This window comes from Chiloscyllium plagiosum, unplaced genomic scaffold (assembly GCF_037043375.1).
Source record: "Chiloscyllium plagiosum isolate Xiang-an unplaced genomic scaffold, Cpla_swu_hap1 HiC_scaffold_28, whole genome shotgun sequence".
Classification (NCBI taxonomy): domain Eukaryota; kingdom Metazoa; phylum Chordata; class Chondrichthyes; order Orectolobiformes; family Hemiscylliidae; genus Chiloscyllium; species Chiloscyllium plagiosum.
In genome coordinates, this window is record NW_028270166.1 from 34,544,718 (window position 1) to 34,568,245 (window position 23,528).

General features: G+C 41.6%; 1 protein-coding gene across 3 annotated transcripts in view; it reads left to right on the top strand.

Moving 5' to 3' along the window:
* LOC122565226 (protein-lysine 6-oxidase-like) overlaps positions 1-23,528 on the top strand; it is a 70,249-nt gene that overhangs the window by 13,372 nt on the left and 33,349 nt on the right. Inside the window, exon 2 of one of the 3 annotated variants that reach the window (XM_087976239.1) lies at positions 18,625-19,107. In XM_087976239.1, coding sequence (XP_087832365.1) covers positions 18,625-19,107 — 483 coding nt within the window. Of the gene's footprint in view, positions 1-18,445; positions 19,108-23,528 lie in introns of those variants that run through there. The other 2 variants (XM_043720985.2, XM_043720984.2) reach the window with 2 other exon arrangements.

Here is a 23,528-nt window from a genome sequence, read left to right on the forward strand (position 1 = left end):
TCTTTCTACATTATGGGATCTCTAGTCATACATTTCAATGTCCCTGCATTCCTCTACATATCTTAGAATCATACAATTTATTCTATTATTTTATGCCTTGGTGATATAGGAACATAGAAATTCAACGGGTGCCGACCATTTGACCCTTCAAGCCTGCTTTGTCATTAAATATGATCATTGCTAATCATCCAACTCAATCTCCTGTCCCATTTTCCCCTATACCCTTTGATCCCTTTATCCCTAAGAACTATGTCTAACCCTGTCTTAAAAACATTCAGTGCTATGGCCTCAACATCTTTCTGTGGCAGAAAGTTCCACAGGCTCACCACTGTTTGGGTGAAAAACATTCTCCTTATACAGAGATGGTGCTCCAATTTCGATGTCTAAGTAGGAACTCTATTTATACTTTATTTAAGTACACACAGCACGGAAAACAGTTAACAGACACACATAATCAAACACCAAACAACTGATTTCACTCAGGCATTCCTTTGTACATTCTCCAGAATGAATTCAATTTGCCACCTGAAAAGTTTATTGTGTCTTTGTGCAATGTACAACTTTCATTCTCAAAATCAATCATATTGCTCAACTTCATCTCATCTGTACATCTTTCAATCATGCTTCCTGCCTTTCGGGTTAAATCATCACCATGAACAGTAAGGGATCCCATAAGTGGAACCCATTGGAAAGAATCTACCAGTTACAAAAAACACCCATCAATCATAACCCTCTACCTCGTGCCACTGAGACAATATTATCTCCAGTTTTGTATTTTCCCTTGACTCCAATGCTCAAATTAGACAGTGGTAGTGGGCAAATATGTCTTGAAAATGCCACGGGAAAATCTGAGGAATTTGTAATCTGTTGTTCCTTGTCAAAATTGCTCTACTTCCAACCTCTGCACTGAATTGGTCCAATGCATAAATGAAAGTATAGCAAGCACAGAAAAGCAATGTGCAGTTTAAAGAGAGAAACATATCTGCGTGAGACATGGCTCCCCTCGATGTGTGACTTCCTATTTTGATCAAACTGCAGGCAGAGATGTATCCGCAGAGAGCTCAGATGCTGTATTCAATTTATGACGCCTGGATACAGGAGCTACAGCTGTAATCACAGACTTTATCTCTGATGCTGTTGTCCCAATGATGGTTTCCCTAACTGCCACCCTTTCTACACCTCCAATTGTAGCTTCTGCCTCCAGAGGAGTAGCAAGTGAAGGGGGCAGGGAGTCTGGGGACAAGCATTATAGAGTTATAGAGTCATACAGCACAGAAATAGAGCCTTCAGTCCAACTAGTTCACGCTGACCATAATCTTAAACTAAATCAGTCCCACCTACCTGCTCTTGGCCTATATTCCTCCAAATATTTCTTATTCACATACTTATCCAAATGTCTTCTAAATGTTGTAACTGTACTGTCATCCCCTACTTCCTCTGGAAGTTCATTCCACCTACAAACCTCTCCCCGTGTAAACAAAAAGCCCTTCATGTCTTTTTAAAATCTTTCTCCTCTCACCTTAAAAATATACCCCCAGTCTTGAAATCCCCCACACTAGGGAAAAGACACCTGAAATTCACCTTAACTATCCCCTTCATTGTTATATAAACCTCTATAAGTTCATCTCTCAATCTCCTACATTCAAGTGAAAATGTTCCAGCATATGCAGCCTTTCGTTATAACTGAAACCCTTCATTTCTGGCAACATCCTGGTTAGTCTCTTCTGAACTCTCTCCATTAGATAATGCCCTTTCTGAAATGGAATGTGGTGCTCTCCGGGACCACCACTTCCAGCACAGTTGAACTTCAACATCCTTTGGGACTGGGAAAAGACCCAAGAGGGAGGAAAAGAAAAAAAGATGGAGGCAGATGGAAACCCAGAACAGACGGCAGAAGTAGGTCCATAAGGCATCCTACTGAAAAAGGAGCAACAGCTAACAGAGAGAATGTCAGCAGTCACACATTGGTAAGAATGAAAACTTCCAATTAAATCAAAACTGTTCCTCCCAACTTCCCATATTGTTTTCTGTGTTTAGCTTTTGTTTGAAACAGTACCGTGTTATGTCCTGTCGAATAAGGGTGTTACTTTGCAAAATGAACTTTTAATCTAACATTAATTTGACATGTTACACATGGTCAGCATTGATCTGATTAGTTCTTGGCTTGAGGTTGGATGAGCTCATTGAATTGCTGTCTATTCAAAGGTCTTTCACTTTGTTAACCTGAAGAAAAAGAGACTGAAAAATCTACAACCTTGATTAGGTGATGTTGCTGTGGGACTGCATCAGCTAATAGTAAAAATGAATTAGGAGCTGATGAAAATCAAAATGTATTCCCCAGAAGTCAAGAAAACAGCCTGGAAGTAAATCTCAGATGGAAAAAAAAACTTTGAGCCTGCTTGAATCCCAGGAGCTTTTAATTTCCTGACCAGCGGTCTGCCATGTGGGAGTATATCAGAAACTTTGCTGAAATTCATACCTACTGCCTCCACCCTCCTTGTTACTGATTCAAGACAATACATTCACACTCATCAGATAAATCCATGATGACTGTGCTTAATTAATCTACACTTCTATAAACTATGACACATATACATTTCTCAGAATATCTTCCAAAAGTTTGTTCGTCACTAAGATAGGCTGATTGGCCTATAATAAGTTCAGCTTCTCTTCCTCCCTTTGTCCTCTGGCATCATACCTCCGGTTGGAGATGACTGAACAATGATGGTCGGGGACTCTGTTATTTCGTCCCTTACTTCCCTTAGCAGCCTTTTATATGGGGCTGCTGAGTTATCCACTTCTGAGGAAGCTAAACACTTCAATAGTTCCTCCCTCACTGTTTATTTTCTGCCTTCACATATTTTTAATACATTCCTGTATTTTTGTCACATTCATCTTCTATATTAAATATATCTCCCAATTTGGGATCACCTGCAAATTTTGAAATTCTTCTTTCTGATTCCAAAGTGTTAATGTAAATAGTGAACGATGGTTGCTCCTGCCGTGTTAATGCACCACTTCTAACCCATTGCCATTTTGAGTAACTACCTCTTAATTTTCTTAAAGCTTTCAGCTCTAATTTCTAACTCCACATGCTCTGACTTTAATAAAAATTTAATATGTGGTAGAAATATTATGTCTATTGCATTATGCTTACCGATTTTGTTACATTTTCAAGAAATTCAATATAGTTGGCCAAACATTCAATGTGGTTTGCCCTTTTAGCATCCACTCTGACTCTGCTTAATTAGGTTGTCAGTTTCTCAATGATTTTAAATAAGGACATTCGACAGGAGCAGAAGTAGGCCATTCAGCCCACTGAGTCTACTCCACCATTCAATGAGATCATGGCTGAACTGATAATCCTCAACTTCACTTTCCTGCCTTTTCCAGACTGGTTAAAAGTCTGTCTGTCTCACTCTTGAATAAACTGAATGATCCACCCCCGACAGCCCTATGTGATAAAGAATTCCACATTCATTCACTTTTTAAATAGATCTTTGATAAGAATTCCAATACCTTTCCTATCACCAATGTTAAGTAAATCAATCCACAGTTCTGAAGTGTTCTATCTCCATTTCTAAATAGTGTAATATTGTACTGATTTATAAGCCTGTACCAATCTATATCATTACTTGTTTCCATTATGACAACAGTCCTTCATTTCTCTGAAGAATCCCTAACTCTGCTTTTAATGAGCAACCTTTGAGGTTTTTTAACATTTGTGGAATTCCAGAAAGTTCTTCCTGCATTACTGGCAGTGCAAACACAGATGAGATTTCCAAGCTCCTGTCCAAACAACAGAACAGTTTGAAGTCCTTCCTCATTTGCTACATTATGTGGAGATTGGGTTTGGACACCTGCTGGTTTAGCAACAGGAATGTGTGATTCTCCATTGATCTTGAGGCCCCTGTAGTTCACTTTTGAGATGTCCTTTTTAAATCCAATATCCAATTCAGAAATGCTTGCAACTTTTGGCAGTAGTTAGTTCGTAGAACAGCAAACAAACATGACTGTATCAGAGAACAGCCTTCTGTGACTGGGAAAAAGTTGCCATGTTACTGTTAAGTGATTGCATGAGCTTGTAACTGATGGAATCATCCAAGCTGTCTTTTGTAAGCAATAAGTTGATCCACTGCAATTTCATGCCTTAAGAGTGTATTTTATTAAACATCAACAGGTTAAGAGTGGAATATTGTTTGTTGCTCATGGTTACTGCAAGATTTGTCATATTTTATTGAAATCTGGCTGTCCCTCATCCCTTAACTAGGAGATGCTGGTGACCTCCAGTCCTTTTACATGTATTCATTTGCACATGTATGAACATAAGCAATGGTTGTTGGCAGGTTATTCAACAGTAGAGCCATCACAGCTGAGTGCAGTTCTACCCTGACTTTGCATCATCCACATAAACGCATATTCCAGGATGCCAAATCTGAAGATTAGAAGCCTTACCTGATTTTTCCCTTCTCTAACTAGAGTGCGGAGCAGAATCATGCAAACAGCTGGTGCTAGTCTAGGAGGTGAACCTCCATATCTTGTTTCATGCTGATGTGTAATGATATCCCTCAAGCTAGATAACCAACTGTCTCCCTCTAATGGAGAGAGAGAGACGCCTATGGTTCTTCATGGACTAAGGTTAAACACAATTACAATTGGAAATAACTGCATCTAAGTAATTTCTCCTTCTTAGATTGTTCCTTAGGATTGAGAATGACTTGGTTCCATGGGTTTGAGGTGGCTGATAATTTCACTTTATAATCTATAGACTCTGTGATTGTAGAGGCAAGTGATGTTTGAGGCTAGAGTAGATAAGTTGTTTGGAGGTTTGTGTGCTTCCTCTGAAGCCATGATTTTGTTTCTGTGTGCTCCTGACCATGACTATTGATCTGTATGGCTCCTTCTTGAATGAACCTTTTCCATATTCGTGAATGAGAGGAGGACAAAGGAAGCATTTCAAAGACTTCCCTCAACAAATGCAACATAGATGCATGGGTGACCCTTGTTCCGAAGAAACCAACTTAAAGGAAGCTCCTGTGTGAAGGGACACAACTCTTTGAGAACGTGCAGGAGGAAGTACACAAAAGGAAAAGAAAAAAGGAGGGTCAGCATTCTTAAAGCCAAAGACCAATTTCACCTCCCTGAAAAAGCTGCCAGATGTGTGGTTAGAGATGGGACTCTAGGATTGGGCTCATTAGCCACAGAAGGACCCATAGAACCCATGAGCAGTGACACGGAATTTCCTAGGTGGACAATCATATTCATTAGTGAGTGACTGCGATGACAACTGTCATAACCCATGGTCTCCTATGTGTTGACATGTATGCTTCATCTCTTTAGGAAAACTGTGCTCCTCGGCATCCCCAATTGCAAGAGATTTCTGAGTAGAGCAGTTGTTTTGGATGTCTGATGTCAGGAAAATCTTGTCCAGTGAGTTGCTTATAAATGATTAGTTCGTTCACTGCTGTTTACAACCTTTCTTGTCAATGGATTTGAAGGATTTTATGAAGGCATCACTGTTTCTACTTCTCTAGTGCTTTGAGATGCCTTTTATAGGTTGCACAAGTATCTGAAGCATTTACGATTGTGGAAATCATTGTTGCTTGGAAAATCATTATTCCAGCATTGGTGTTGAGATACTGGTCCTCAGACACTCTTTTCCTCAGTTATACAAAAGTTGAGCTGGTACACTGGAGCTGATGATGAACTTCCTCATCTACATCTTCTTTCATCAAAAGGATGCTCCCAAGATACATGAAATGATCCAAGGAGAGAGGCTGCAGTGGGAGGGTAGAGGAAAGAACGTTGCACAATTGGTTGGGAGAGAGAGGAGGGATGTTGAAGGAGAACTATCTCCCTAAAATGGGGGCAGGAAATTTAGAAATAACCAACAAAATGAATTAATTGCAAATGAATGTGGAATCTTCAGGCTACATATCTTCAGGAAGACTATATGTGAGGAAAATATACTGGATGCTATTGTAATAAACACTGTATCAAGTGTTAAATTTAAATCTGAGATTGAGATGAAATGAAAGGGATAGTAAATAATTGCCTGATTACATTCTTAAATCTTTGGGTATATGTGTTGGAAACACACTAGCTGTGATCCCACCAATCTGTAGGAAGTATTTTTATGGTGATGGTATTTTGCGTGTAGAAATGTAGCAGTAACTTTGAAGAAAGCTTTTGTTGCTAACTTTCACCTGTACTGAAAATGTGTTGCTGGAAAAGCGCAGCAGGTCAGGCAGCATCCAGGGAACAGGAGAATCGACGTTTCGGGCATAAGCCCTTCTTCCCGAAACGTCGATTCTCCTGTTCCCTGGATGCTGCCTGACCTGCTGCGCTTTTCCAGCAACACATTTTCAGCTCTGATCTCCAGCATCTGCAGACCTCAACTTTCACCTGTAGCCTTGTGCCTTTTTAAATGCTGTGGGCGAAGAAATTAATGCTTCATGAGTATTGTGACATTTTAAACTAAGTGAAGGGTTAGTAATGAGGACATTTGATGTATTCAACTAATTCTGAATCTGTGTGAGTCCAAATGCCTCAAGATTTCACAACAGTATCAGAGGATACTATATGACCCCAGGACTGATTAAACAAGTTGGTAAGAATGAAAAAGTAAACTCTAAATATCAAAAAGTGGCCCTCAAGAAAATCTGAAGAAGAACCGTTGGTGTGGACCAAGGGGAATAATTTTTGACCCCTGTTTCCAATTCTGAAAGATGTGAGGAGCAGGGTTAAAGGTCGGGGAGGTTGTGGATCAAGAGGTAGAAACAAGGAAAGCACCAAGGCTCATGATTAGTTTCCTGCCCCGTCTTAACAAAATACCCCAATTGTTGACTTACAACAAACAAGCATCTTCCATTGTAAGAGGCATGACTCCAACAAGCTGGGAGTCCCACCATCCCACACCGGCTGGTTTCTATGGTTAGGACATCTTGATATCGCACTTGGTTAAATATTGCTTTAATCTCAAAGATGGTCATTCTCATCCTAACTTGTATTCAATTTTTTGTTCATGTTTTTAACCAAGACTGAAATGAAGTCAATTCTTGAGTTCAGAGGATTTTTTACACAAACAAGGAAATAAAATTATGTGTGCACTAAAATTACAGGAATTGTAGTGCAGAAAGTGGACTAAGAATTGATTGGATCAATAAGGGACTTTAAAATATTTCTGGGTGGGCGGCACGGTGGCTCAGTGGTTAACACTGCTGCCTCACAGAGCCAGGGACTCAGGTTTGATTCCAGTCTCGAGCAACTATCTGTGTGGAGTTTGCATGGGTTTCCTCCGGATGCTCCGGTTTTCCCTCACAGTCCAAAGATGTGCAGGTTAGGTGAATTGGCCATGCTAAATTGTCCATAGTTTTCAGGGATGTGTAGGTGGGATAAATGTAGAGTGATAGGGTAGGAGAATGGGTCTGGATAGGTTACTCTTCAGAGGGTTGGTGTAGATTTGTTGGGCCGAAGGGCCTGTTTCCACGCTGTAGGGATTCGATGAAATAAGATGAGCAAATGGCCTTTGTCACATGTTCACCTTGTGAACATACAGTGTTTACAGTTCTGTTGCTACTCAGTGAGATTTTGGTATGTACATTGATCTTAGGAAAGGTACTTGATTGAGTTTTCTTTTATTCATGCATGGGCTGAAGATTTTGCCGATTAATTATGGGGTAAAAAACCTAGTAGAATGCTAGCTGAGAATAGGATTCAACAGGACTGCAATACACTTCATTGGTCTAGTATTCTGAAGATACCGGCTGGCGCTTGTGCAACAAATGACCTTTTGAACAAGGTGCTAGCTACTCATACAATTATATCTTAGTGAGGGAGTTACCTCTAATGTAGAAAGGGAGAAAACTGATTGAGGACATAATCCACAGTCTCAGTTTGAGGTTGAGTGTTACACAAAGTTTGTCGAGAAAACGGAATAGATAAAATTGTAAAATGTGAACTTAACAATAATCCCTCAATGCTCGCTGCTTCTTTCCAAAATGTTCTGGGTTTTACGCGGATGCAGTGCCAGGAGTCTCGGGCAATTCCTGCTGTGTTCTAAAGGCCTTGTTAAAATAGAATAATTTTTCTAGCAATGTTTCTAAAACGGTCTAACCTCCATAGGGTAACACCCACAGTGGAAAACACCGTTTGGAATCGCACTTGTATCCCATCGGTCCAGTTGCAGCATTTATGAACATGACATTTTTTCCACTGGAGGAATTTGCAGCAAATGATTAATATTCATCTGAATATTAGATATGAGAGGCATCAGATTTGGTAGGGAAAGATGGTTGAACAGGAAGAAGCACATTGACTTGTTTTGACATCATAAGGGGCATTTACTGCGAGCAGCTTTGTTTCTTTAATATTAAAGTTCACTGAGTCAAAATTTATTTGGTTGGATTGGATGGTGTTGTGATTCAATCCTTTCATCTCTGTTCCATATTCTTCAATGAACTCAGCCAAGATAAATCACAACCACTAAAAAGCAGCCAAATCTAATTATTCTAAATTTACTGTATCTTTAGGATCAAATGTCCCTGTGTATAATACCTTCTTCCTTTGGGACTAGAATAATTTTAATTAATTATTTATTGTCTCTAGAATTAGAATTAGGTTTTATTGTCACGTACTCGGTACAGTTAAAAGTTTATAATGGTGCCATCTTAGGTAACAAGATACAAAATCTTACATTAAGAATAGAAGAGTAAAGAAATAAGTGTAACGTTCAACATTACAGTAAGAAACAAAATTAAATGTTCCAAGTTGCAGCCCCCCTTTAGCCATGGGCCTACAGTTGCTTCTCACTGATCTCTCTCCCGCACTGGGCTCGATCTCTCTCCCTCCCTGGGTTTGACCTCTCCCCTGTGCTGGGCCTGATCTCTCGATCCCTACAGCTCTGTGCTGCTGTCTCGCTGCCGATCAACATCCTCTCTCTCCCACTCTGGGTTTGATCTCTCTTTCTCACTGCATTTGATTTCTACCCTGTGCTGGCCTCAATCTTTTGATTCCTGCATCTCTATGCTGCTGCTTCATTGTCGACTGCCATCTGGGCTCATCAGCCACGTCGCAACAGTCAGAGTCCTGCGCTAATGCTGCTTCAGGCTCCCAGCCACTTACATGATTCCGCCAACTGCCAAAGTTCTGCCCGGGCACACCAACCGCCTTGTGGCCAACCATCAGTCACTGCTCCGGGCCCCCAGCCACTGCCATTGCTGCCACTGCCTCCATAACTGAGCTCACTCCAGAAGGTAACTAGAGAGAAAAAATAAGTAAAACTAAAAAAAAGAAAGAAGTGAGGAAAGAAGATAGAAAAGTGGCTCAGCGGCCCTACTCTGCCGTCATCTTGGAGCTAAGTAATTGCTTGAGAATCCACAAAAGTCGCTGGCAAAGAAATAGTGGATTGTACTTCCTATCACTGCAATGAAGAAATAGTTGGTTTTACCTCCTATCACCTTAACGAAGAAGTAGTATCAGTATGTTTCACAGGGAACTGCATACTTTTCAACACAATCTTAGTTTTGCTTTGCTACCATATTTGTCTAATCAGACAGCTTTGATTCTTGCTGGAGCAATGTTTCTCCAGGTATCACTACCTTCAGGTACTTTGTTCAGGTGACCATTTGGCCACAGTCATCACAACTGAGCCCAAATCTGTTGAACAGCAAGTCTTCAGAATGAAGCTCCTTCATTGTCTAGAGGTGCTGAGGTTAATTATAAGTGAAATTAAGTTTTGGTAAAAGTAACCCTCAAAAGGTTTGCCTTGTGTTGGGCTGCAAGGGATCCTGTTTTTTTCTTGAAGAGTGGAAATATTTACAATATTAAGGCGAATAATTTGGCATGGAACAATATCCTTTACTAAGATTGCACAGTTTGGAAATCTCTAAATATAATCTGAGGAAGGATATGTGCTGTCACTATCTCTTCATTCTGCTTCCTTTCTCTTAATAAGTGTGTCTCTTTGGCCCAATTTTCAGCTCTCACATTTTGGTCCTTTTTAATGTTAGGAGGCTAAATGGAATTTTTGCCATCTGCATGCCTACTGCTTTTCAATTTTCCTGCTCCACCATTTTTATCGTCACATACAGAGTCAAACAAATGTACAGCACGGAAAGCTACCCTTTGGTCCAACTCATCCATGCCGACCAGATATCCCAATCTAACCTAGTCCCATTTGCCAGCATTTGGCCCATATCCTTCTAAGCCCTTCCTATTTATATACCCATCCAGATGCCATTTAAATGTTGCAATTGCACCAGCCTCCATCACTTCCTCTGGCAGTTTATTCCATACACGCACAACCCTCTACGTGAAAATGTTGCCCCTTAGGTCCCTTTTATATCTTTCTGCTCTCACCCTAAACCTATACGCTCTAGTTCTGGACTCCCCCACCCTAGGGAAAAGACTTTGTCTACTGACTCTATCCATGCATCTCATGATTTTATAAACATCTATAAAGTCAACCGTCAGCCTCCTATGCTCGAGGGAAAGCAGTCCCAGCCTATTCAGCCTCTCCCTATAGCTCAAATCCTCCAAGCCTGGCAACATCATTGTAAATCTTTTCCTAACCTTTCAAGTTTCACAACATCCGTCCAATGGAAAGGAGACCATAACTGCACACAATATTCCAAAAGTGGCCAAACCAACATCCTGTACAGCTGCAACATGATCTCCCAACTCTTGTGCTCAATACTCTGACCAATAAAGGAAAGGCATTTAACTACGGAACAGTTGGAGCTGTTGTTCGCTGATTAAAGGCTTCAGCCGCGGTTTGAAACCCAGTCTTTCAGAAAATCTTCAAATGTGCCATAAAATGTGAAGTTACATTTTGGGGATCCGCAGCAGTGGATTTGTCTACCCTTGTAGAGGATAGCAAAGACTAGGTTCTGGCTTTTGATAGGCCAAGTATGGATATTGGCTTGTCAAGTTTGCACGTTCTCCCCGTGTCTGCGTGGGTTTCCTCCGGGTGCTCCGGTTTCCTCCCACAATCCAAAAGATGTGCAGGTCAGGTGAATTGGCCATGCTAAATTGCCCGTAGTGTTAGGTAAGGGGTAAATGTAGGGGTATGGGTGGGTTGCGCTTCGGCGGGGCGGTGTGGACTTGTTGGGCCGAAGGGCCTGTTTCCACACTGTAAGTAATCTAATCTAAAAAAAGTATCAAGGATAGCCAGGTCTTAGAGTGCAGGCTGCTAATTCGAGTGTTTAATAGAATTAATGACAATATGTTAGTTTAGCTTTGCACTTTTCTTAAACAAAAACTCTAAATGTCCCAGGCATTGTAGGATTATTTCACATTCTTGAATGAATTTGCTGAATTCTGCAACTGATCATTATCTCAAGATTGCTTCCTGAATTGGCAGGTAGTTTAACTTAATCAGGCTCTAAACAGCAATGTATTGAAATCCAAACTCAACACCTCTTACTTCTATGACACAAGTATGTCCACTTATTCATATTAAAGAAAACTTTTTATGACTTCCCTCAGCTTATTGGCAAGACAGGAATATTTGTTGATTGGTAAAAGGGAATCAATGAACATTGTCTATTTGGATTTTTAAAGGCCTTTGATAAACTGCCACATATGAGGTTAGTAAGCAAAATTGAAGTGTATGGGAATAGAAGCTAATACACCAGTATGGATTGTGGAGGGAGAAAACAGTAGGTCATCGTCATGTTTGGCAGATTGTGACCAATGGATTAATCCTTGGAATCCAGCTATTCACAAAATTCACAACTGATCTTGGAGGAACCTGCTTGGGAGAGGTCACAGCATAGAAACAGATAAGTAAATAGGTTTAAGTATAGCCTTGCTGTAAATCTACAATAGTGAGTCGAGTCTTGATTATATGTTTTATTTGAGATACGTCTCTTGATTAAACTTAAAAATATAAGCCATAAATATTAAGTTAGCCTGGAGCAATGTTTTGTAGAGGAATAAGACAGTGCTATTTTCTGGGTCTGTAGTTTGGAAGAAGAAAAAAATGGCTCTTAGTCAAATGATGTGCTCTTCTTGTGAGATGTGGGAGTTTAGGGAGAGTTTACGTGCTACTGAGGATTACATCTGCAATAAATGCCATTGGTTGTGAATCCTATCAGAGCAAATGGATCGGTTGGAGAGACAGTTAGAGGCAATGAGGAATTTACAAGAGCAAGGGGGTGTGATGGATGGCAGTTATAGGAAAGGAAAAAAAGTCGCAGATACAGTCACATAGACAGGTTAACTCCAGGAAAGGTAAGAGAGGTAGGCAGGTAGTGCAGGCGTCTTCTGTGGCTAACCCCATTTCAAACAAATACGCTGTTTTGGAAAATGATGGGAGTGATTGATTCTCAGAGGAATGCAGCATGAACAGCCAAGTTTCTAGTATCGAGACTGGCTCTAATGCAATGAGGGATGCGTCAGGTTCCAAGAGATCAATTGAGTTAGGGGACTGTCAAGTCTGAGGCACAGAGTCATTTCTGTGGCCAGCAGGGAAATATCATAATGGTGTGTTGCCTCCCTGGTGCCAGGATCAAGGTGAGGGTGCAGAATGTTCTCAAGGGGGAGAGAGCCCAGCAGGAGGTCATTGTACACATTGGAACCAACGACATAGGAAGGGAAAAGGATGAGATTTTGAAGGAAGAATATAGAGAGCTAGGCAGGAATTTAAAAAGGAAATCCTCGAGAGACGGAATACCTGGATTACTCCCAGTGCTATGAGCTAGTGAGGGCAGAAATAGGAAGACAGAGCAAGGCTGAGGAAGTGGTGCATGGGAGAAGGATTCAAATTTTTGAATCTTTTGGGGTAGAAGTGACCTGTACAAGAAGGCGGATTGCATCTAAATTGGAAGGAGACTAATATACTGGCAGGAGGATTTGCTAGAGCTGCTCAGAAGGATTTAAACTGGTAAGGTTGTGGGGGGTGGAACCCAGGGAGATAGTGAGGAAAGAGATCAATCTGAGTGAGACTGGTACAGTTGAGAAAACAAGTGATCAAACAGTCAGTGGAACTGAGAAATAAGAAAGGGATGATCACTTTATTGGAATTGTATTATAGACATCCCTAATAGTCAGCCGGAAATTGAGAAACAAATTTGTAAGGAGATCTCAGTTCTCTGTAAGAATAATAGGGTAGTTATGGTAGGGGATTTTAACCTTCCAGACAAAGACTGGGACTGCCATACTGTTCAGATTTTAGATGGAGAGGAATTTGTAAGTGTGTACATGAAAATTTTCTGATTTAGTATGTGGATGTACCGACTACAGAAGGTGCAAAACTTGACCTAATCTTGGGCAATAAAGAAGGGCAGGTGACTGAAGTGTCAGTGGCGGAGCACTTTGGGGCCAGCATCCATAATTCTATTAGTTTTAAAATAGTGATGAAAAAAGGTAGACCAGATCCAAAAGTTGAAGTTCTAAATTAGAGGAAGGCTAATTTTAACAGTATTAGGCAAGAACTTTCCAAAGCTGATTGGGGGCAGATGTTCGCAAGTAAAGGGACGGCTGAAAAATGGGAAGATTTCAGAAATGAGATAACGAGAGTCCAGAGAAAGTATATTCCTGTTAGGGTGAAAGGAAAGGCTGGCAGGTTAAGGGAATACTGGATGACTAAAGAAATTGAAGGTTTGGTTAAGAAAAAGAAGGAAGCTTATGTCAGGTATAGACAGGATAGATTGTGAATCCTTAGAGGAGTATAAAGGCAGTAGGAGTACACTGAAGAGGGAAGTCAGGAGGGCAAAAAGGGGACATGAGATAGCTTTGGCAAATAGGGTTAAGGACAATCCAAAGTGGTTTCACAAACATATTAAAGACAAAAGGGTACCTGGGGAGAGAATAGGGCCCCTCAAAGATCAGCAAGGCCTTTGTGTGGAGCTGCAGGAGATAGGGGAGATATTAAATGAGTAGTTTGCATCAGTGTTTACTGTGGAGAAGGACATGGAAGATATAGAATGTAGGGAAATAGATGGTGACATCTTGAAAAATGTCCATATTACAGAGGAGGAAGTGTTGGATGTCTTGAAACACATGAAAGTGGATACATCCCCAGGACCTGATTAGGTGGGAAGCTAGAGAAGTGATTGCTGGCTTCTTTCTGAGATATTTGTATCATCGATAGTTACAGGTAAGGTGCCGGAAGACTGGAGGCTGGCTAACGTGGTGCCACTATTTAAGAAAGGTGGTAAGGAGAGGCCAGGGAACTATAGACCAGTGAGCCTGATGTTGTTGGTGGGCAAGTTGTTGGAGGGAATCCTGAGGGACAGGATTACAAGTATTTGGAAAGGCAAGGACTGATTAGGGATAGTCAGCATTGGATTTGTGCATAGAAAATCAAGTCTCACAAACTTGATTGAGTTTTTTGAAGAAGTAGGAAAGAGGATTGATGAGGGCAGAGTGATGGACGTGATCTATATGGACTTCAGTAAGGCGTTCGACAAGGTTCTCCGTGGGAGACTGGTTAGCAAGGTTAGATCTCATGGAATACGGGGAGAATTAGCCATTTGGATACAGAACTGGCTCAAAGGTAGAAGACAGAGGGTGATTGTGAAGGGTTGTTTTTCAGACTGGGACTAGATTAGGTTGGGATATCTGGTGGCATGTCTGAGTTGGACCAAAGGATCTGTTTCCGTGCTGTACATCTCTATGACTCTGTGATTATTTGGATATGGAGACCAATTGTGAAATTCCAAGTTCATGGATAACACAACTTAGAATAATGTACAGGAGACAGTGTTGGACTGGGGTGGACAAAGTTATATTCCAACAAGTTTGTTTGGAAGCACTAGCTTTCAGAGTGTTTTATAAAACCTTGAGTTATCTTGAGAATGTGTCTTAAAACAAGTTCTGGGATTTACATATTAATATACCAAAACCTGCAACCCATTCCAAAAGATGAAAGATTTAACAACAACCTAGGTTTGTTCAATATATCATTTCAGTTGCATGGCACTGTAATCTCTTGCTATAAATTCTGTGTCTTATGGTCCTGCTCCATAGCTAGGTTATGAAGGAATAGCGCTCTGAAAGCTAGTGCTTCCAAATAAACCTGTTGGACTATAACCTGGTGTTGTGTGATTTTTAACAACATGGAATAGACGTTTATTGTCAGATGTACTTTTACATGAAAAATACAGTGAAACGTCTTGTAAGTTGCCCCACCATGGCATCAATGGCAGATGTCACACAAATAATAACAATTAAGAGAAAGTTCATCAGTTTGGTTAACGGCTCCTGGGCTTGGGGAAAGCTGATTTAGGAACAATGGAATACCCTAAAGATGCAGACTGTCACGTCAGACTGCTAGAAACTCGGCTGGAAGCCTCCACTGAAGAAGACCGCCATGCCGGGTTGAGACCACCACACCCAGATGAGACCACCTGCCAAGCCACTAAAATACCAGGACACCGAAGATGAAGAGGACCTCCACACGGGGATGAGATCTCCATGCCATGACAAGACTGCCACACTGGTAGACCACCAAACTGGGAAACCACAACACCAGGAGACTGCTACACAGGGAGATCACCACACTGGGAGACCGACACACAGATAGACTGCCACACTGGGAGACCAACAGACTGGCAGACCGCCAAGCTGGGAAACCACCACACCAGGAGACTGCTGGGAAACTGCCGCAGAGGAAGTCCACCACACTGAGAGATTGCCGCACTGGGAAACCAACACACAGCGAGACTGCAACACTGGGAGACAACCAAGCTGGGAAACCACCATACCACAAGACCGCCAGGAGACTGCCACACTGGGAGACTGCCACAAAGGGAGACCACCACACTGGGAGACCGTCACACCGAGAGACCACCACAATGGGAGACTACCATAACAGAAGACCAGCACACAGGGAGGCTGCCATGCTGGGCCGAGAACACCTTTCTCCTCCTTTGGGTTCAACCTGGTGGGAATGGGAGTTGTGAGGCAAATGCAAAAAGGCTTCATAGAGATACTGACTGAGTGAGAAAGAGCTTGGCAGATGGAATATGATATGGACAATTGTGAGATTCACCACTTAGGTAGGAGGAATGGAGGTGCAGAGTATTTCTTAAATGGTAAGAGATTGGAAAATATTGCTGTCCAAAGTGACCTAGGTGTCCTTGTTCAGAAGTGATTGAAAGCTAAAATGCATGTTCAGCAAGTAATTTAGAAGGCAAATAATACGTAAACCTTTAGTGCAAAAGAATTTGATTACACAAGCAAAGAAGCTATTCCTCAGTTGTATAGAATACTGGTGTGATCACACTTGAAGTGTTGTGTGCAATTCTGGTCCCCTTGCCTAAGGAAGGATATACATGCTATAAAGAGAATGTAGCAGATGTGTACCAGAATGATTTGACTTTGGACTGACCAATGAGGAGACACTGTGGAGTCTGGGCCTGTATTCCCTGGAGTTTAGAAGAATGAGAGGCGATCTCACAGAAACAGGAATTTTTGAGATATTCAGCATGGATGGTGAAAGTTGTTTGGCCTGGATGCATAGTCTAGAACATGAAGGAACAATCTCAGAATAAAAGGTCTAAGGTGATGATGAATTTCTTCAACCTTGGCGAATGGTATTGAAGCTGGTGATTAGCTAGATCTGATTGCACTGAGATTGTATCATATTTACTATAAAAAATACATGCTTAATTGTAACTAATTCTATGTAGATAAAAATCTTCAAAATCAATTCTAAGGCCTCTGACATTAATGTAGATTGATTGTCACTGCATATAAAGATATAGTGAAAACTGTTTTTGCATGTTATATGTAAAGCATGACCTCACTTTGGTGCCATCTTGAAACATTGAATATAATGCAAGATTTTACTGCAATAGAGTTCACCTTTTTCCCCTTGTTCCTCCTCCACTGCTCCTCCAGTCACTGCTTGATTGAAATGGGCTCCTGTGTCGCTGTGGTAAGGTATTACCTTAAAATGAGATGGGTGCTGGTTTCGAAGCTGAAAGTTCGAGAGCGTCTGTACCAGGTCACTGTGGGAGTCTCAAGGTGAAACCATCAGACAGTGCAGCGATTACATTTGTTCCCTGTGCCTTTGGAAACTGTATTCAGGCCAGCAAAAGAGGAGCTTCAGTTCTTCAATCCCAGATGAATGGAAACAAATTTGTCGTCCCACCACTGGAAAACAATTTGATCAGCAGGAAATCCAGGGCTGGCAGTGGGTTGGGACAAACAGAGCAGAACACTTTAACCCATCAAATGAAATGATCAAACAATAAAAATTTTGCAAAATGTTTGCTGTCTGACATTAGGAATGGTTTAAAATTAAACACACTGTATATAGATGAATACAGAGTTTATTTCTAATAATCATCAACACTATCAGAAGAAATGTCTCTTATAACAAGTGGACGTTAGACTGTCCAACGCATTCTGCTGTGAATAAAAAAAAGTCCTTTAAGAGCCAAGGTTTAATGGCCGAAACATTCTGAGATCAGTTTGTGAGGAATTGCTGAACAACGCCCCAGGAAAGTCAGGAGCTGGGTGAGTGGGCGTCAGGGTGAATTGAAAGGAGGTTCCTAATGCTGTTGATAAAGATTTTACCAACTAGGTGGCAAAGTCTAAAAATTAGGGCCACACCATTCAGGAGAGATATGTGGAAGCACTTCTGTAAACAAAGGGTGATAGTTGTTTGGAACTCTCTTCCACACATGGCAGAGGATGCAAGATTAGATTTAAATTTTAAATGAGGTATTTTATTTGAGCAAAAATATTCAGATATGAGGCAAAAGTCACAGATCAACCATCATCTCATTGAGATGCATAGATAGGGTTGACAGTCAGAATCTTTTCCCTAGAATTGAACTGTGTAATACTCGGGAGCATGCATTTAACGTAAGGGGGGAAAGTTCAAAGGAGATGCGACGGGCAAGCTTTTTTACACCGAGAATGCTAGGTACTTGGAACTGCCAAGGGATAGTGATGGAGGCAGACGCCATAGGGACGTTTAAAGGAATTTTAGGTAAGCGCATAAATATGCAAGCAAGGAATAGATGGATATGGTCCATGCATGGGTGGGAAGAAGAGATCCGTTTAATTTGGTGTCATGTTGGCACTACATCATGGGCCGAAGGGCCTGTTCCTGTGCTTTACTATTCTATGGTGGAACAGAGGGGCTGAACGGCCTATTCCTGTTTCTATTTTGCAGGCGATGTGGATGGATGATAATTTTCAAACCAAACTTCAACCCTAATGTTACGAGAACGTTACAGTTACAGTAACTGTTTTCCTTAGAACAAACGCGAACCACATTGTGAAGGATTGACTGTAATATTCTACGGAGTGGTGCTTGCATTCTCCGTTGGTACTAGACTCGGTGGGGGGTGAGTTCATGGGAGGGGGTGAGGGGGGAATGAGAGCAAGAGAGAGAGAGAGAGCGAGGGGGAGAAGACGTACTGGCCCATTTTAACCGAGTGGGCGGTAGTCATTAAAACAATCTTGAGTTTAACGGGTTAAAACATCTGAGCTCATCAGCCCTGAGCAAACTTGAGGCAAGATACACAAAGTATACTTGAAGCTGTGTCAAAACTATCCTCCACTCTATGGGGAGCTCCAATTGAGAGATCAGAGTGACAATAGATTTTTCCATCAGTGAAACAATGAGAGAATTCCTGACAATTACTTTCTGTTTCCTTTCAGTTTGCGGGACGTGTGGTCAGGAGGAGCCCAACGGCATGTGGAGACAGAAGATCCGCTGGGCGAATAACGGGCAGGTGTACAGTTTGTTAAACAGCGGCGCAGCTTACCGGCCCCCGGGCCAGGGGAGAGGAGCGGAGTCCCCACCCCAGAACATCTATCTGAGCACCGCCAGGGAGAGCAGCCCGAGCCGGGAGCAGCCTCGGCTATCCCGGGGGCCTGGCAGGACACTCAGCACCCGCCAACTAGGTCCCGGAGCCCGGCTTCACACCGAGGGACGACTGCCCAGGGACAGGGAGCCTCTGACCCCCGGCCTGGAGCAGCGGGGGGCGGCCGGCCATTCAGCTGAATTGCAAGGGGACGATCCGCGGAGTCACTTCAAGAACCGCAATAGTGTGTTTTACAACGTCTACAGCTCATCCCCCCGGCCATCCCGACCCGTCATTCGCCGTAGACTTGGGCTCGGGACCAGCTATTTCCAAAACGGTGAGAGTACCCCATTCTGGTGGTGGTGGTGGGGTGTGGGATGGGTTAGAGGCAGCTTTCTGCTGCCCTAAACTGAGGCTGGGGGAATTACATTCTGTGAAAGAGGTAGACAAGATCACACCTCCCCTCCCACTTCCACCCCCACCCCCAATATTGGCTCTTCTTTCCCCTCTGAGAGAGACTCAGTTAGACTCTTAGATAAAAGCAAAAAGACTGCGGATGCTGAAGATCTGAAACAAACGCAGAAAATGTGGAGAAACTCAGCAGATCTGGCAGCATCTGGAGAGAGAGAGAAACGGAGTTAATATTTCTAGTTCAGTATTTCTACTTCTCAACAGCTTCAAATTTTGCAAACAAAAACAGAAATTGCAGGAAAGGCTCAGCAATATTTGTAGAGAGAATCAGAGTTAACGTTTCGGGTTCAATTCCAAGGGTCACTGGAGCCAGACGTTAACTCTGATTTCTCTCCATAAATGCCAGACTGGCTGAGCTTTTTCCAGCAATTTCTGTTTTTGTTTCGAATTAAACCTTCCCTGGTCTGTTTCGCTCAGACACCAGACGATGTATTTGCTAATTGTCTCAGTAAACAGCAGTACAGCTCTGAGTGCTTGATATTTTGTGGAATACAATGTGCATAGTTTGTAGTTTAAATTTATTCTTGTGGGTGTAGTTTTATACTTGCAACCAGAATTAAGAGACGTTTGATTGATGTAGCTAGTCCCCGCATCGCCTAGATTTGAACATTTTCCTAGAAAAACACATGCGTTATTTCTGAAACAAGAACAACATGTAGCAATCATTTAACAGGGTCAGTAAACATCCAAGGTAGGTGAAGGGGAAAAAAAGAGTTAACGTTTGGCCAGAACGCCTGTTCATTGTGTTTGAGCAAGTCTTGGATGTTGATCTGATCATAATCTCTTGTGCCAATGGGAGAAGTGCAGCCGGTGGTGTCACACGTAACCGGCACAGTTCCAGCTTCAATCGTTGTTACTTATAGTGTGAGCGTGAGGTGTAACTACAAAGCTCAAAACATATTCACCAGTGCGGCACAAAATAAATCACACGGGGGGTTTCTGCTGTCCGTTATTGTCCGATGTCATTTTCTGGGAGCTATGCCCATATACAGGGAGTCGATTGTTTTGACTTGAGTGTGAAGGTTTCAATGTTTAATCTGACAACCAACACCGTTCCACATTCTCTGTATACTTGTGAAACTGCATGCCATCACAAGGAAACCCCTGAAAGGCACGAGAGATAGCGCAAGGAAATCAGATGGCGGGTAAAAATATCACATTTCTATTAACCATCATTGCTGAGAGAAATTTCTACCGCCAATATACTGAAATAGATTGAATGTATCATTGACAAAAACAGAATCCTAGCCTATTTTAAACTGTTGGTACTGGCTATAAACTGCATGTATACCTGGCACTGGAAGGGCTCTTGCTTCCCTCCATTCCTTTAGTTCACTGGGGCAAATTTCCTCCCTATGTTTACCCCTAACACAGTTGTGAACTTTCATCATTCTCAATGTTCTCCCCCTTATTGCCTCTGCACATTCTTCCAGTCAGAAGGGCCACATCCTGTTTCCTTGAACTTTTCATTAAACGGCTGACCATCCATGTCCATTCCTGATTTGCTTCCATTATTAGGAAGGGAGTCAGCAATGATTTAGTCCCTGTTTGTTTATCGTTTTGCAAACAGTATATCTCAAATAATAATAGATGGATTTCAATAATGTTTGATACTGGAGGGTGAACAGATTAGATTTTGAAACAATACAGCTCCAGATCCTGGATTTTTAAAAGGATCCTTTAACATTGGGAGATATGGTAAAATTATTTTTAGAATGTTGTGAATATTTTAAATTGTTGTGGATTGTGTCAAATTGAAACTTGCTGGAGCTTTCAAAATGTGAGTAGAGTTAGCCAGCTTTGAGAAGATTTGTAGCTCAGGTTGAGATTCTGGATGTAGGTTTGTTCACTGAGCTGGAAGGTTTGGTTTCAGACATTTCATCACCATACTAGATAACATCATCAGTGAGCATCCAGATAAAGCACTGGTGGTATGGCCCACCTTTTATTTATGTGTTTAGGTTTCCTTGAGTTGGTGATGTCATTTCATGTGATGTCATTTCCTATTCCTTTTTTCAGGGTGGTAAATGGGATCCAAGTCAATGTGTTTGTTGATGGAGTTCCAGTTGGAATGCCATGCTTCCAGGAATTCTCACAATACATCGATCCTAGGACAAGCCAAACAGAGACACACACGAAAATTCCTAGAAGCATGACATTCCAACCAGAATCTTTCAACTTGGATTCCATTTACTAAACCCCGAGAAAAAGAACAGGAAATTACATCACCACCAGAAATGATGTCACTGACCTAAGGAAAGCTAAACACATAAATAAAAAGTGGCCATACCACCAGTGCTTCATCTGGAGGCTCACTGTTTGTTACCTAGTATGGTGATGAAACGTCTGAACCCGAAACTTCCAGCTCAGCGATCAAACCTACATCCAGTGTGAGTAGAGTTTTCAGAGCAGATTGTTGTACAGAGGTTGGCTTGGTAGCTGTTAATAAAAATATATATATATTCAGCTTTATAGCTACAGCATCACCTAGGCAGGACTGCAAAGGAAGAGCTGCATAATTGCAGTAATATTGGGCAAAGATAGTGTAGCAGAGATATTTGTTCTACTGAGTGTCCTCTTCACTTATGTTGTTAATGGTTCTCTATACTCAGGTACTGTCCTCTAACTTTCAAATTTGCCATCATCATCTCTCTATGCAAGAAAGGTAACCCATGACATTTTACCATTAAACTATCATCCTTTCTCCAGCCTCACGTTTGTCACCAAATTCCTTAAAGTTTCAAGTTCCATCTACTATCACTGTTAAATCTGTGTCCATCTTTTCTAGAATTTTGTTTGAGCCCCTTCAATGAGATTTTGGCCACGGCTTAATTACCTGAATTGCAATTATGAAAGTCACAGATAGCATCCAATGTAACTGTGATTATGATAAACTATTCATCCTTGTCTTTCACCCATTGCAACCCTTAATAGAGTTGTTGAAACTATCATCCACCACTGCCTCTCCACAATTATCTAGCTGTATGAGACTGCATCTATGTATTTCCATTCTTGTCTCTCCAATTGTAGGTAGATAATTCCCTGCAATGTTTTCTCTTCCCACACTTGCATTCTCATCTGTCTCATCCCCTTCTCCCCTCCTCCCTCACCCATACAATTAATCTATCTTTTGCCTCCTTCTATTTCTCACTTACATTCTGCCCTTGGCAAACATCATCCAAAAATGCAGTGTTAGTTCGCATGTGTATGCTAATGACACCAAGCTCTACATCATCATTACTTCTACTGAACCTTCTATTATTTCCAACTTGTCTGCTATGCAGAATTGGATGAGCAAAAATTTCTTCCAGTTATATAATAGAAAAAGCAAAGGCTGTTTGTCTGAGAATGTTGTGGATTGTCCCCACTACAAACTCCATTCACTAGCCTCATGATTTCATTCACCCCCAATCCTCACCAGCAATTGTTTGAAGCTGTACCAACTTTTGCAAGTTGACATTTCAATTGACCAGGTGATGAACTGTCAACAATTAAACATTTACATTTACATTACATTACATTACAGTGTGGAAACAGGCCCTTCGGCCCAACAAGTCCACACCGACCCGCCGAAGCGTAACCCACCCATACCCCTACATTTACCCCTTACCTAACACTACAGGCAATTTAGCATGGCCAATTCACCTGACCTGCACATCTTTGGACTGCGGGAGGAAACCAGAGCACCCAGAGGAAACCCACGCAGACACGGGGAGAATGTGCAAACTCCACACAGTCAGTCGCCTGAGGCGGGAATTGAACCCGGGTCTCTGGTGCTGTGAGGCAGCAGTGCTAACCACTGTGCCACCGTGCCGCCCACATCCATGCCTTTGGTTAGACCACCATAGAATTACCTGTCTTCAAACTTACATAACTCATTTGCTGAGATCTAAGCTTTGAAATTTTCTCCTTAAACATTTCCACCATGCTATCCCTCCTATTCTGAAATAAAATTCTTTGATCAAACTTCGTCTCCTAATAGGTGTGGCTTTCCATGAAATTTTGTTTGATCACACTTAACACATTTTACAAAAGTGTTCACAGTACGATATAAATAAAATTTATTGTTATGCTATGCCAAGTACAAGGTACTCCCCTCAACGAAACAGATTGCATTGACGATGGACCAAACTAACATGTTTAACATTATTAGTTTGTTTGCTATTAATACTGTTATTGTGTAATAATGCACTTGTATCAGAAGCATATCCACCTGGATTTCACTGAATATTTAACATTTTTGTAAATTACTAGACAGTAACACAAAAATTTCATATGAGCAATTTA